This window comes from Dryobates pubescens, chromosome 2 (assembly GCF_014839835.1).
Source record: "Dryobates pubescens isolate bDryPub1 chromosome 2, bDryPub1.pri, whole genome shotgun sequence".
Classification (NCBI taxonomy): Eukaryota; Metazoa; Chordata; class Aves; order Piciformes; family Picidae; genus Dryobates; species Dryobates pubescens.
In genome coordinates, this window is record NC_071613.1 from 6,822,481 (window position 1) to 6,838,654 (window position 16,174).

Here is a 16,174-nt window from a genome sequence, read left to right on the forward strand (position 1 = left end):
AGCACTGGCAGCAAGTTTGCTGATGGCACCAAACTGGGAGCAGTGGCTGCCACAGGAGGGTTGTGCTGCACTTCAGCCAGACCTGGACAGGCTGAGAGCTGGGCAGGGAGAAATGGAATTAAATCCAACAAGGACAAGGGGAAAGCTTTGCACCTGGGAAAGAACAACCTCATGGAGCAGGAGAGGTTGGGGACTGACCTGTTGGGGAGCAGTGAAGAGGAAAAGCACCTGGGGGTCCTAGTGGATGAGAGGTTGGCCATGAGCCAACAATGTGCTCTGGTGGCCAAGAAGGCCAAGGGCATTCTGGGGTGGATTAGAAGGGCTGTGGTCAGTAGGTTAAGACAGGTTCTCCTGCCTCTGGTGAGGGCACATCTGGAATATTGTGTCCAGTTCAAGAAGGACCTCAGGGAACTGCTTGAGAGAGTCCAGCACAGAGCCACAAAAATGATGAAGTCAGTGAAACATTTTCCTTATGAGGAGAGCCTGGGGGAGCTGAGGGCTCTGTAGCTTGAAGAGGAGGAACCTGAGAGGTAACCTCATGGCTGCTGCTAAAGATGTGCAGGGTGAGCGGCCAGAGGCTGGAGCCAGGCTCTGCTGGGTGATGCCCAATGCCAGCAGAAGGGGCAGTGCTGGAAGCTGAGGCAGAGGAAGTTCCATGGAAACAGGAGGAAGAATTTTTCCCCTGTGAGGGTGCCAGATCCCTGGAACAGGCTGCCCAGGGAGGTTGTGGAGTCTCCTTCTCTGGAGATATTCAAAACTCACCTGGCTGTGTTCCTGTGTGATCTGCTCTAGGCGATCCTGGCAGGGGATGATCTTTCCAGGCCCCTTTCAACCCCAGACATTCTGTGACTGTGATTTCAGTAAAATGGAATTCCAAGATGAAATTAAAGCTTGGTAAAATTAGAGAGCAGCCTTCTGCTGCTCATGAATTCCTATGGCAACAGGAACGGAGCACGTTTGACAGCTTCTTCACTGAGAAGTGCAAAAAACTTTGAGCTGTAACACCCTTTCAAGGGGAAAAAAAAAACCCCAACCAACCAAACAAAAAGAACAAAAAGGCCTTCAGAGTAAGTCTTCCCAGCCTGAAAAAGGAGATTTAACTAGAGTGTTATTAGTCAACCCTGCACAAATGCTTCAAAAGGCTGAAGGCTCAGAACTTACACAGTGCTGTGTGTAAGCCGTGGCTTTGAAAGCAGCAGCTGGATCTGTGTTGGCAGCACTGAAATGCAACATAAGCAGAAGAAAGGATGACAACCATTGGTTCTCAGCCCTCACAGCTTCAGCAGCTCAGGTTGGCAGAGCACTGGAAGAGGGAACATAAGGAACGTCTTTTTCACTCTGAGGATGGCAGGGCCCTGGAGCAGGCTGCCCAGGATGGCAGAGCCCTGGAGCAGGCTGCCCAGAGAGATTGTGGAGTCTACTTCTCTGGAGACATTCAAAAGTCACCTGGATGCCATCCTGCTCTGGGTGACCCTTCTTTGGCAGGGAAGTTGGACTGGATGATCTCCACAGTTTCCATCCTAGCCCTACCAGCAGCTGGATCTGTGTTGGCAGCACTAAAACACAAGACAAGCAGAAGAAAGGATGACAACCATTGGTACTCAGCCCTCACAGCTTCAGCAGCTCTGGCTGGTAGAGTACTGGAAGAGGGAACATAAGGAACATCTTTTGCATTGTGAGCATGGCAGGGCCCTGCAGCAGGCTGCCCAGTGAGGTTGTGGAGTCTCCTTCTCTGGAGACTTTCAAAAGCCACCTGGATGCCATCCTGCTCTGGGTGACCCTTCTTTGGCAGGGAGGTTGGACTGGATGATCTCCATAGGTTCCTTTCCAGCCCCACCATTCTCTGAGGAGATTCTCTGTGACTACAGAGTTAAATATTCCTGCAGCACCTGAGCCAGGCTGCCATGGTCAAACGGGCTGCAACTTTTTCCCCCCTCTGGCATTTAATTCCTCCACTGTGGGCTCCAACCCTCCAGCAAATGCTGTGAAATTAGAGCTGCTGTTGCTGGGAGCTGCAGGGCAGGGCTGTGGCTGCTCACCTGCTTCTTCACACCCTTTAATGGTGCAATCCAGAGATTCGAGTCACAATAGTTTCCAGCACCAGGAGGAAAGTGCTGACCTGCATGGGGTTGAACGACTTCCTCAGGCCCCTTGCAAAGCAGCCAAGTGCCAAAGTCAGTCAGACACAACTTGTCATTTCTTCTTGAAAGCTCAGAGTGCCCAGGGGAAACTGTTCCAGAACCTGACACACTTTGAGGCACATAAAAAAAGAGATTTTAGCCACACACAACCTAGGACAAAGAAGAAAAAAGTATTTACATCAGCCTCATTAATCAATTCAGGCAGGACAGAGCTGACAAGGAGTCAGTTCTTCCCTTGAGCCCGGGGGTTTTGCCAGCAGAGCACTCCGTGGGCAGTTCTCTAGCCTGAGCACTACATTAGAAAGTGATCAGGAGGAGCACTTTGTGTCCCTCCTCTTGGCAGCAAGACCAGCAGCAAAACAAATTAGATTTAGAAAGCCTAAAAGAAACCCCAAACCAGGTAAAAGGCTCCACTGAGCCCTATAGATTGTTGGAGCCTGAAACACAGAATACTACAATGGGAGGGACCTCTGAAGACTGAGTCCACCCTCCTGCCAATGCAGGAACACCTAGGGCAGGTCACACAGGAACACAGCCAGGTGGGTCTTGAAAGTCTCCAGAGAAGGAGACTCCACAACCTCTCTGGGCAGCCTGCTCCAGGGCTCAGCACCCTCACAGCAAAGAAGTTTTCCCTCATGTTGTGGTTCCAGTTTGTATCCACTGCCCCTTGTCACAGGACACCACAGAACAGAGCCTGGCCCCTTCTTCTTGACCCCCACCCCTCAGATATCAATAGACATTGACCAGTAGTCAGAACATTGTAGATGTTGTTCTTTCATCAAATCACAGAATGGTTTGGGTTGGAAGGGACCTCCAAAGCTCACCCAGTCCAACTCTCTGCAGTCAACAGGGACATCCTCCACCAGATCAGGTTGTTCAGAGCTCTGTCAAGCCTCACCTTGAGTATCTCCAGGGATGGGGCCCCAACCACTTCCCTGGGCAACCTGTTCCAGTGTTCCTCCACCCTCATGGTGCAGAGCTTGTTCCTAACATCCAACCTAAATCTACTCTGCTCTCTTTTCAAACCATTGCTCCTCCTCCTGTCCCTGCAGGCCTTTCAAACAATCCTTCTGCAGCCTTCCTGTAGCCTCCTTCAGGTACTGGCAGGCTGCTATTAGGTCTCCCTGAAGCCTTCTCTTCTCCAGGCTCCCCAGCTCCCTCAGCCTGGCCTTGTAGCAGAGCTGCTCCAACCCCCTGATCATTTTCATGGCCTCCTCTGGACCTGCTCCATCTCTTTCCTGTATTCATTCCACACTGCTTCCTTTCCTCCCCAGCCTTAAATCTATTTCATAGGCCCACAGAAATGTTTGGTTTGAAAAGACCTCTAAGACTTAAGCCCAACCATCAACCCAGCACCACCACAGCCATTCAATCACATCCCAAAGTGCCATGGCCACACACTTGTTGAGCAGAGTTCTGGGTGATCCACTCTCCATCCCATCCTCCAGCTCCAGCCATGATGTTAACCATTGCAGAGCCCTGGGTTCAGGACAGACAGCAGGGCCCAGCCTGACACATGTGTCCTGGTTTATTAATGCTCAGCTGACATCTTCTGGGAGCAGTTCTCCAACCACTTTCCCATTTGCTCACTAATAGGCTTCCTGAGATCACTTCTCAGCATGGCAGCAGGGCTGTCAAAATGCTTCCCCAAAAAAAAAGTCTTTCCAAAGCCAGGACTTTCTCCTCTGCCTACAAAGCTCACATCTCAGAGTGGAAAATTGATTTCATTACATATCTATCAATTACTAATTACCTGCTAGCAAGCTTCCAGGCACTTCCCAACTAGTCAACTACTTGGAAGCTGACTGGGCTACACTTGTCAGTCCTCCAAATGAGAGGAGCATTGGACTTGTTCTTTTCTTCCAGGGTCTTGACAGATCACCACTGTTTTGCCCAAAGCAACTGAAAGGGTCTGAGTCCTCTCCAGTCTTCTTTGGGGCCAGAGGGAGGCAGAAATATGGGAAGTATCTTATTGTATGGACTGGGTTCAGTTTTGGGGCCCTCACTCCAAGAAAGACATTGAGGGGCTGGAGTGTGCTCAGAGAAGGGCAGCAAAGCTGGGGAAAGGGTCTGGAGAACAGGGCTGGGGAGGAGCAGCTGAAGGAATTTGGGTTGGTTAGTCTGGAGGAGGTGAGGAGACTTTCTCAATCTCTTCAGCTTCCTGAAAGGAGGTTGGTGTTAGGTAAGGGTTGGTCTCCTCTCCCTAGTAACAAATGATAAGACAGAAGGAAATGGCCTCGAGTTGCACCAGGGGAGGGTTAGGTTGGAGATGAAATATTTCTTTGCTGCAAGAGTGGTCAGGGACTGGCACAGGCTGCCCAGAGAGGTGGTGGAGTCCCCACCAGCTTCACTAAAACCTCCTTTCAGGTAGCTGTAGAGAGCAGGAAGATCTCCCTTCATCTTCTCCGTTCCAGCCTGGAGAGACCAACTCTCATCCAGCATACAACTCAGCACCCTCACAGCAAAGAAGTTTCTCCTCATGCTGAGGCAGAACTTCCTGAGCTCTGGTTTGTGTCCATTGTGCCTTGTCCCATCACAGGACACCACTGAAAAGAGCCTGGCACCTGCATCTTGACACACACCCCTCAGGTACTTACTGATCAGATCTCCTCTCAGCTTCTCCAGGCTAGCCAGCCCCAGGGCTCTCAGCCTTTCCTTATCAGATGTTCCAGTCCCTTCATCATCCTCATAGCCTCTGTTGGACACTCTCCTGTAGTTCCCTGTTCCTCTTGTACTGGGGAACCCAGAACTAGACACAATCCTCCAGATGTGGTCTCAGTAGGGAAGAGAAGAGGGAGAGAAGAACCTCCCTTGACCTGCTGGCCCCACTCTTCATAATGCACCCCAGGCTGAGAAGAATTCAACTAGGGAACCAGATCATTTCAAAGCAATTCCAAAGCTACCTTGAGGACACATTTTGCAATGCAGTTGTACAAAATGGGTGGATCCCTCAAAGCAAAAGGGTGGCTCTCAGGAGGATCTGGCCCAGCCTTTTCTCAGTGGTGCCCAGTGAACAAGAGCACCAGTGCCCAGTGGGCTAGAGCTAAGAGGCACACACTTGACCACAGGAAGGGCCAGCTAAACACCAGGAGGAACTCCTTCATCTTGAGGGTGGTGGTGCACTGGAGCAGGCTGCCCAGAGAGATGGTGGAATCTCCATCTCTGGAAGCATTCAAAACCTACCTGGGCACACTCCTGGGTGATTTACTCTGGGTGATCACAGAATGGTCTGGGTTGCAAGTGACCTCTAGACATCATCTTGTCCAACCCTTTCTGCAGTAAGCAGGAGCATCCTCCACTAGATCCTGCTCTAGCAGGGGTGGTTGGAATAGAATAGAATAGAATAGAATAGAATAGAATAGAATAGAATAGAATAGATCAGGTTGGAAGAGACCTTCAAGATCATTGAGTCCAAGCCATCATCCAACACCATCTAATCAACTAAATCATGGCACCAAGCACCCTATCAAGTCTCCTCCTATGATGGAGCACCTCCAATGATGGGGACTCCAACACCTCCACAGGCAGCCCACTCCAATGGACAATCGCTCTCTCTGTGAAGAATTTCTTCCTAACATCCAGTCTAAACTTCCCCTGGCACAGCTTGAGACTGTGTCCTCTTGTTCTGGTGCTGGATGCCTGGGAGAAGAGACCAACCCCCTCCTGGCTACAACCTCCCTTCAGGGAGTTGGAGAGAGCAAGAAGGTCTCCCCTGAGCCTCCTCTTCTCCAGGCTAAGCAACCCCAGCTCCCTCAGCTTCTCTTCATAGGGCATGTGTTCCAAACCCCTCACTAACTTTCTTGCCCTTCTCTGGACACCCTCCAGAGATTCCTTCCAACCTCTACCACTCTGTGCTGCTGTTGACTAAACCAGCGCTCTCAGGACTGCTAAGCTATCTTGGGTTTGCTTTTTTTGAGCTGAGTTCTTCGTTTCTAAGCATCCCCATCCTAACAGACAACTCCCCAAGCTGCTGCTACCAAGATCTAAACCCAGACACTAATACGGAAACATTTCTATTTCAGGCCACACTCCTCAAGGCAGAAAGAGGTGAGGAGCAGCCCCTGCTCCGCGTTACTCACCCAGCCCAAGCACTCAGCTCTGCCAAGGCTGAATGACGTCCTTCTCACTGGGTCTTTGGCACAGGGGACCTGGGAGCCTTCCTGGGAAATGTGAAGACACCTCCAGGCCAGGCTGTCACGACAGGGCCTGTTCACATGGAGCTAAGAGGATGAGACAGAACCTTCCTCACCTGACTTCCGCCGTCCCACCGGAAAGCTGTGGGCACAGCTGAAAGGTGTGGAAGCTGCTCCTGGCTTTCCTGGGGAAGGATGCCAGCTTGTCAGGATGCTGAGCTGAAGCTTTTCCTGAAGCCAAAAGCAGGACCTGCTCCATCTCTGGCAGGTGGCAGTGTTCCTGCCGGTGGGATGTGGATCTCCACTGTTCCCACTGGGAGCTGGCACCGTTTCCCCGCTCAGCAAGTCTGGCACATCAGTGCTGGTCCCACACACAGCACCACATGGCTAGCACTGGTCCCACAGCATGGCAAAGCCTTGGCTCAGCAGGGCAGCCTGCCAGGAGAAGGGGTGAAGCAGTGCTCTTTTGCTTCAGTAGGTCATGATGATCACAGACTCACACAAATGTTAGGGTTGGAAAGGACCTCAAGGATCAGCCAGTCCCAACCCCCCTGCCATGGGCAGGGACACCTCACACTACAGCAGGTTACCCACAGCCACATCCAGCCTGGCCTTCAAAACCTCCAGGCATGAGGCTTCCACCACCTCCCTGGGCAATCTGTGCCAGGGTCTCACCATGGGGAAGAGCTTCCTGACAACCAATCTGAATCTAACCACTTCTAGTTTTGCTCCATTCTCCCCAGTCCTATCACTCCCTGACACAGTAAAAAGTCCCTCCCCAGCTTTCTTGTAGCCCCTTTCAGATACTGGAAGGACAGAAGGTCTCCTTGGAGCCTTCTCTCCAGATTGAAGAACCCCAACTCTCTCAGTCTGTCTCCATAGCAGAGCAGCTCCAGCCCTCTGCTCATCCTCGTGCTCCTTCTCTGGACACCTTCCAGCACCTCCAGATCCTTCCTGTACTAGGGGCTCCAGAACTGCACACACTGCTCCAGGTGGGGTCTCACCAGAGGGGAGAAGAGAAAGACATCTTGAGCTAAAACAGTTGTCCATTGATGGAGCAGAGAAATCTAAGTCCATGTAAGCAACAAAAGCCTTTCAATAGATCACAAGGTAGGAACCTACACACCAGGTTTAGGTCCTGTGTACCTGCAGCTCCAAGCTTCTTGCTCCCACTCCAGTTCTGTGTTCACCATCCTGCAGTATTCATTCTGTCCACATGGAGAATGAGTCCAGAGTAAAGCAGTAGCTGACCATCAGACACCAGATTGTCTGATTCAGGTGGTGCTGAGACCTAACAGTGCAAGCTGAGGAAGCATCTGGAGAACAGGCCTGGGGAGGAAAGACTGATAGAACTGGGGTTGCTTACTCTGGAGGAGGCTGAGGGGAGACCCCATTGCTCTCTACAGCTCCCTGAAAGGAGGCTGGAGCTAGGTGTGAGGGTTGGTCTCTTCTCACTATGAGGAGACAGCAGAGGAAAGGACCTGAAATGGTGCTGGGGAGGGTTAGGTTGGAATTGAGAAAAATTTCTTTCCTGCAAGAGTGGTCAGGGACTGGCACAGGCTGTCCAGGGAGGTGGTGCAATATTGTGTCCAGTTCCAGGCCCCTCATCTCATGAAGGACTTCAGGGAATCACTTGAGAGAGTCCAGCACAGAGCCACAGAGCTGCTGCAAGCAGTGGAACATCTCCCTGTGAGGCCAGGCTGAGGGAGCTGGGGTTTGGAGAAGAGGAGCCTGAGGGCTGCCCTCATTGCTGGTGATTAATATGTGCAGGGCTGGAGCACAACCGTTGGAGTGGATGGTAGAGTGGAGTAGAGTAGAGTGGAGTAGAGTAGAGTAGACCAGACCAGGTTGGAAGAGACCTTTGAGATCATCACGTCCAACCTATTATCCAACACCACCTAATCAACTACACCATGGCATCAAGCACCCCATCAAGGCTCCTCCTAAACACCTCCAATGATGGGGACTCCACCAGCTCCCAGGGCAGCACATTCCAATGGCCAATCTCTATTTCTGTGTAGAATTTCTTCCTATCCTTTAGCCTAAATCTCCCCTGGTGCAGCTTGAGACTGTGTCCTCTTGTTCTGATGCTGCTTGCCTGGGAGAAGAGACCAACCCCCACCTGGCTACAACCTCCCTTCAGGGAGTTGGAGAGAGCAAGAAGGTCTCCCCTGAGCCTCCTCTTCTCCAGGCTAAGCAACCCCAGCTCCCTCAGCCTCTCCTTGCAGGGCTGTGCTCCAGACCCGTCCCCAGCCTCATTGCCTTTCTCTGGACATGTTCAAGTGTCTCAAAGTCTTTCTTAAACTGAGGAGCCCAGAACTGGACACAGGACTCAAGGTGTGGCCAAACCAGTGCTGAGTACAGGGGCACAATGCTCCAGCCCTCATCTTTGTGGCCCACTCTGGACCCATTCCAGCACCAGAAGTTTCAAACCCTCTCCTAGTCAATTTTCCCTGCTTCTCAGCCTATCAAAGTGCATCTGCTGATAGTTTTGAGCCTTGGAAAACGCAGCTGAGCAGCTGCAGACCTACAATAACCTTGCCTCACAGAGGCAGGAATGACAACACCATTTCTGAGCTGTGTTTATAGAAACATGTTGGCTTGTAAACAACTTGACAACACCGACATTAAATACTGGAAGAGAACTCCAAGTTAGATCATCTGCATCCAAGGGATAAAGCAAGTTACAAATTAATCACATCTTCATTATTCCCTTGGTTATTATTTACTAAGGCAGCTCCAGGACCGAACTGAACCAAACCGCTGCAACCACGCTGAATGTTGTCCTGGATACTCTGACAGGGTAAAAAGCCACCTCAAAGCCACCTGAGGACTTCCCCTTGTAACTCAGTGGGGAAAAGAGGATGAAAATGACTCCTCCTTGAGCCTGGGGACTCACTCACCACTTCAATGGATGGTTTTGGCATGTTTGAAAGGAGAGAATCCCAGAAATGGCACCAAAATGAATGGGAAAGTGAAGCCACATCCTTCTGGAAGTGTAAACCTCCATCCACATCTTTCCAGCAGCAGCTGCTTTGCAGGATTTTCAGCTAGTTTCAAAAATGAGCTTGCATAAAAGAAGTCCTACAAGTCAGGCATGGAAGTATCTAGGAAAACTGAAGTTAACAACGTGCTGAATGATGAAATAGTTAACAACAGCAGAAAGTTACACAGACACTGAATCAGAAACCAATAATTTTTTCTGTCATTCCAACCTAGCTTCAATATTTGTTGTGAGATTAACAGTGAGACTCAAAAAGTGAGCTTCTGGGTTTTCCCACCCCTTTCAGTGAGCAGCTTTATTCCCTCCCTTTTGACTTGGATACCAATTGGCTATGACTTTCATCCTAGCTTTAAACCACAGTTGGCAATCCTGGAGACAAAAAGCATATCAGTGGTAGTAAGAAGTCAGTTCATCATCACTCATGTCTGAATCATCTTCATCCACTTCACCTTCAATGACTGACTTCTTGCCTTTGCAGCACGAAACAATTAATCCAATGAGAAAGACCTGCAAATGTAAAACAAGGAAAGTTACCACAGAACTGTCAGGGTTGGAAGGGACCTCAAGGAGCAGCCAGTTCCAACCTCCCTGCCATGACCAGGGACACCTCACACTACAGCAGGTTGCTCACAGCCACATCCAGCCTGGCCTTCAAAACCTCCAGGCATGAGGCTTCCACCACCTCCCTGGGCAACCTGTGCCAGTGTCTCACCACCCTCCTGGGGAAGAACTTCTTCCTAACATCCAATCTGAATCTCCCCATTTCTAGTTTTGTTCCATCCCCCCCAGTCTTATCACTCCCTGACACCCTAGAAAGTCCCTCCCCAGCTTTCTTGTAGCCCTCTTCAGGTACTGGAAGACCACAATTAGGTCTCCTCAGAGCCTTCTCTTCTCCAGACTGAACAACCCCAACTCCCCCAGTCTGTCCTCATAGGACGGGTGCCCCAGCCCTCCATGATTGAAGTGGCAAGAGATGTAAAACACAAAAGGGCAGAGGGGTGCTGAAAATGATTCAGGTTCTGCTTCTGTTCCCATGGAACCTCCTCTACTCCAGCTTGCAGCACTTGCTCCTTGTGCTGTCCCTGGACATCCCTGAGCAGAGCCTGGCTCCAGCCCTGCACATCTTTATCCCCAGCAATGAGGTCACCCCTCAGGCTCCTCCGCTCCAAGCCCCAATTCCCTCAGCCTGGCCTCACAGAGAGATGTTCCACTGCCTTCATAATTCTTGTGGCTCTGCCCTGGACTCTCTCAAGCAGTTCCCTGAGGGCCTTCTTGAACTGAGGGGCCCAGAACCGGACACAATTGTGGCCTCTCCAGGGCACAGCACAGGGGATAAAATGCCTCTAAGCTCCCTTCCAACCTAGCCCATTGTCTAATTCAGTATTATGTCCATTACAAATCTATTCAATATAAATTATCCAACCTGATTTCTCTCTACAGAAATACTTACAGCAATGAATGCCCAGTTCCCAAAGTAGTAGGCAGCACTGAAGAACCAGAACTTATGAAGGAAGAGGTACGTCCGGGTCACGATGCACTGCTCTGGAAGGAAAGCAAAGGGTGAGTAACACGAAACAACTCAGGAGCTTCCACCTCAGCATGAGGAGGACCTTCTTCACTGTGAGGGTCACAGAGCACTGGAACAGGCTGCCCAGAGATGTTGTGGAGTCTCCTTCTCTGGATACTCTCAAGCCCTGTCTGGGTGTGTTCCTCTGTGACCTGCACTGGGCTCTATGGTCCTGCTCTGGCAGGGGGATTGGACTCGATGTCCTGAGGTCCCTACCAACCCCTACATCCTGAGATCTTTGCTTTCCAGGCCTCACCTGAAGCCTGCTCCACCCCTGTGGGGCTGGAAGCAAAGAGCTTTACTGTTTATCCTATAAACAGCAGAGAAGAGCTTTTAAACCTTAAACCTTTTAAACCTTCCCGTATGACCTGTGCTGGATTCTGTGGTCCTGCTCTGGCAGGGCGGTTGGACTGGAAGACCTCCAGAGGTCCTTTCCAACCCCTAACATCCTGTGAGCCTGTGTGTGACAGGTCCATAGAAAAAGGGAATTCTCAGCCAAAGTAAGGAAGAAGTGAAGATCCTTCCTAGTAGGTGAAGGGAAGCAGACAGGATCATCACCACCATCTGCAGCTCTCCAGCTGGTTCCTTGAATTAAACCAACCAGCTAAAAGCCTTACAGATGGCTTTCTGCAGGATTGGATGAAATAGATGAGGGTAAATATTTTGGAACACTTTGACCCTTAGGCTCTCCTCCCTACCCTCAAGCAGATCAACCCTCCCACCCAATTTAGTGTCATACAGAGACACAAAATCACTATCAGCCTCATTCAGCACCTGAGTGACTTTGCACTTCACAACCCAGCCTCTGATGCTGCCTCCCTGGTTTCAGTAGCTCAAAAATCAATCTGCTGCATAAACCCTTTATGAGTTTCAGTTTGGAGCATCCCATACCACTTATCTCAGTATCACCGTATCACCAAGGTTGGAAGAAACCTTGAGGATCATAAAGTCCAACCTGTCACCACAGACCTCACGACTAGACCATGGCACCAAGTGCCACATCCAATCTCCTCTTGAACCCCTCCAGGGACGGTGACTCCACCACCTCCCTGGGCAGCACTTTCCAATGTCCAACGACTCTCTCAGGGAAGAACTTTCTGCTCACCTCCAGCCTAAACTTCCCCTGGTGCAGCTTGAGACTGTGTCCCCTTGTTTTGGTGCTGCTTGCCTGGGAGAAGAGACCAACCCTTTCCCGGCTACAACTACCTTTAGGTAGTTGTAGAGGGCAATGAGGTCAGCCCTGAGCCTCCTCTTCTCCAAGCTAAACAACCCCAGCTCCCTCAGCCTTTCCTCACAGGGCTGTGCTCAAGGCCTCTCCCCAGCCTTGTTGCCCTTCTCTGGACACGTTCAAGTGTCTCAATGTCCTTCTTAAACTGAGGGGCCCAGAACTGGACACAGGACTCAAGGTGCAGCCTAACCAATGCAGAGTACAGGGGCACAATGACCTCCCTGCTCCTGCTGGCCACACTATTCCTAATGGAGGCCAGGATGCCATTGGCCATCTTGGCCACCTGGGCACACTGCTGGCTCATGTTTAGGCAGCTGTCAATCAGCACCCCCAGGTCCCTCTCTGGGAGCTCTCCAGCCACCCTGAACCCAGCCTGTAGCTTTGCACGGGGTTGCCGTGGCCAAAGTGCAGCACCTGGCACTTGGACTTGTTGAATGCCATCCCAATCCTTCCCTCAGCTTACATCTTCCATATATGGGTAGATTCAAACTGGATGTTAGGAAGAAGTTCTTCCCCACGAGGGTGGTGAGACACTGGAACAGGTTGCCCAGGGAGGTGGTGGAAGCCTCATCCCTGGAGGTTTTTCAGGCCAGGCTGGATGTGGCTGTGACCAACCTGCTGTAGTGTGAGGTGTCCCTGGCCATGGCAGGGGGGTTGGAACTGGCTGACCCTTGAGGTCCCTTCCAACCCTGACAATTCTATATTGCTTCAACCTTCAAGCTGCCACTTTTCAGCTTTCCCAATCACGCCAGCATTAGAGCTCCACCTCCACTTGCCTCAAGCTGAACTTTGCAACCAATTCCCACCTCTGATCCCTGATCAGACCGAAAAGCAGGTTGGAAAAAAAAGCACAACTGGAAATGGTTTCCTCACCACCGAAAGGAGCTGAAAACATTTCCTAAGTGGTTGTAGGTAGCTCCAATAAGCTCCCCCCATCTAATGAGATGGGAAGCACTTCAGGCTTTCAAAAGTTCCAGCTGGCAGCACTTTGAGGCACTAAAGTGCATTGCAGAAGCACAAAAGCACCAAAGCACTCAGATACTGAACAACAGTTTGCAGCTATTTAGAATCTTTGTGAAGGGAGGCCTAACCTGCAAGCACAAACAGCTGCCTGCTGGTTCAGCCCAGTAGCTCTGGGGGGGTTGGGGTGGGCTGGTTCTGGGTTTTGTTGTTGTGGTTGTTCCTTGGTTTGGTTTTGGGCTTGGTTTGTTTTATTCTCGTTGGTTAGTTTCCTTTGCATTCTTTTTTCGTTTGTTTGGGGTTTTTTTTAACCTGTGGTTTAGCATTGCCCTACAGAATCACTAAGGTTGGAAAAGACCTCTAAGATCATCCAGTCCAACCCTCAACCCAACACCACCATGGCCATAGGTTCCTTGAACACCTCCAGGAATGGTGACTCCAGCACCTGCCTGGGCAGTCTGCTCAGATGACAAACACAGCAAGGGTGGTGAGATGCCAAGAAAGGGCCTTAAAGTTCCAATCCCCTCTGCTGTGGGCAGAGACACCTTCCAACCTGGTCCCATTCCGTCCCATTCCATTCCATTCCATTCCATTCCATTCCATTCCATTCCATTCCATTCCACCAGCTCAGGTTGCTCAAGGCCTCATCCAGCCTGGCCTTGAACACCTCCAAGGAGGAGGCAGCCACAGCCTCCCCCTGAGCAACCTGTTCCAATGTCTCCCCACCCTCACTGGAGAGAATTTCTTCCCAATCTCCAGTCTAAATCTGCCCTCCTCAAGCTTCAATCCATTCCTCCTCATTCTATCACTACAAGCTCTTGTCAGAAGTCCTTCCCCAGCTCTCCTGTAGCCCCTTCAGGTGCTGGAAGGCTGCTCTAGGGTCTGTCTGCATCCTTGCCTTCCTTCTCTAGACTGAACAGCATGGAATGGAATGGAATGGAATGGAATGGAATGGAATGGAATGGAATGGAATGGAATGGAATGGAATGGAATGGAATGGAATGGAATGGAATGGAATGGAATGGACCAGGTTGGAAGAGACCTTTGAGATCGAGTCCAACCTAACATCCAACACCATCTAATCAACTAAACCATGGCAACAAGCACCCCATCCAGTCTCTTCCTAAACACCTCAGTTCTTCCAACCTGTCCTCACAGGAGAGGTGCTCCAGCCCTCTGATCATCATGCTTGCTCTGGCTTTGCTCCACCACTTCTGTGTCTTGTTTGCCATTTTAGATTTGAAGTTCATCCTAGCACAGCTATGGCCCTGCAGCGGGAAACTGCACCCAGCTGCAAGATTTGTGTTTGAGTTTGGTTACAGAGAAGCCCTGAGGGCACCAAGATTTGAATGCATGAACAGACTGGGGGAAATCCACTTCATGAGAACCAAGGAGCTAAACCTGTCCATCTCATTTGCTCCCGATTTTAAAGGATGACTTCAGAATCACAGAATCACTAAGGTTGGAAGAGACCTCAAAGATCATCAAGTCCAACCCATCAGACTTGATTCTGGCAAGAGAACAGAACAAGAGGACACAGTCTCAAGCTGTACCAGGGGAGGTTCAGGCTGCATGTTAGGAAGAAGTTCTTCCCAGCAAGAGAGATTGGCCATTGGAATGTGCTGCTGAGGGAGGTGGTGGAGTCACCATCACTGGAGGTGTTTAAAAAGAGCCTGGATGAGGCACTTGGTGCCATGGTTTAGTTGATTAGATGGTGCTGGGTGATAGGTTGGGCTGGATGATCTCAAAGGTCTTTTCCCACCTGGTTAATTCTGTATTCTGATGTTTCCTAAGTACCTTCTGGGCGAAAGAAACCCCTCATGCTACAAGGCCAAGTGGACAACGGAAAGGCAGAGCATTAACCAAGGGCTCAGAATTGAAGCCACATTAATTCCAAACAGAGATAATGTCCTTTCTTGTTATTATTCTAGGGGAAAGCAATAATTGGATCAGCCTGCAGAGGAGAAAAGTGTTCTTTGTGCTATTGAAACTGGATAGCTTTGGACACCCTACATGCAATTTGTTAATGACACTATCCCTGGCCACAGGTGTTCATGCACAAGCCATGTAATTGCTATTTCTTGCCTTGAAATTACTGACTTCAGTTTGAACTGCTTCAAAAAGGGTTTTGTTTTTTTGGTGAGTCTCCCCTGAAGATCCTGACTTATTAAAGATGTAGCTATTGAGAACAACACCCTAGGGATGAACATGGAGGTGAAGTGCCAAAAGCAAGCAGTCAGGCAGCATAATCTATCATAGATACACAGAGAATCACAGAATGGTGGGGGTTGGAAGGGTCATGGAATCATACAATTGTCAGGGTTGGAAGGGACCTCAAGGATCAGCCAATTCCAACCCCCCTGCCATGGGCAGAGACACCTCACACTACAGCAGGTTGCTCAGTCTGGCCTTCAAAACCTGCAGGGATGAAGCTTCCACCACCTCCCTGGACAACAGCTGAAGATCACCTAGTTCAATCCCCCTGCTAGAGCAGCATCACCCAGAGAAAAGCACACAGGAACATGTTCAGGTGGGTTTGGAATGCCTCCAAAGAAGGAGGCTCCACAACCTGTCTGGGCTGCCTGCTCCAGGGCTCTGCCACTCTCAAAGTGAAGAATTTGTCTTCCTTTATGTTCACAAGGAACCTCCTGAGTTCCAGTTTGTGTCCATTTCTCATTGCCTGTCCCTGGATACCACTGAGAAGAGTCTGGCTCCATCCTCCTGACACTTGCCCATTAGACACTGAGCAGCATGAAAGAGAAACCTCCTCAGCCTGCTCTTCTCCAGGCTAAACAGTCCCAGCTCTCTCAGCCTCTAAGTCAGACATTCCAGTCCCTTCACCATCTTAGAGGCTCCCTGCTGGACTCTCTCCAGTAGTTCCTTGTCCTTCCTGAACTGGGAAGCCCAGAACTGGACACAGTATTCCATTAGCTCCCTCACATGTTTCCTAGTATCAGCTTGGTACAAACTTAGGCTTAATCTGTTTTCAGACTCCTCCTTGAAACTGTACCACAACACCTGACCTTCAGTGTGAACCTCATTTCAGTCCTGTCCTTTCCACTTGCCTCACACCAGCTTCAGGTGACCACCTAAGAAGGATGCTGTCCTCTGGAGAAAGGACTCATTGTTTTCTCCATCCTG

General features: G+C 50.4%; 1 protein-coding gene across 1 annotated transcript in view; it reads right to left on the reverse strand.

Annotated features, from left to right (window-relative positions):
• Positions 1 to 9,594: 9,594 nt before the first annotated feature.
• LMBRD1 (LMBR1 domain containing 1) overlaps positions 9,595 to 16,174 on the reverse strand; it is a 66,385-nt gene continuing 59,805 nt past the window's right edge. The window contains exons 15-16 of the mRNA XM_054169646.1: positions 10,729 to 10,820; positions 9,595 to 9,785 (exon numbers count right to left, since the gene is read on the reverse strand). Of these exons, the coding sequence (XP_054025621.1) occupies positions 9,666 to 9,785; positions 10,729 to 10,820 (212 nt within the window). The 3' untranslated portion in view covers positions 9,595 to 9,665. The remainder of the gene's footprint in view (positions 9,786 to 10,728; positions 10,821 to 16,174) is intronic.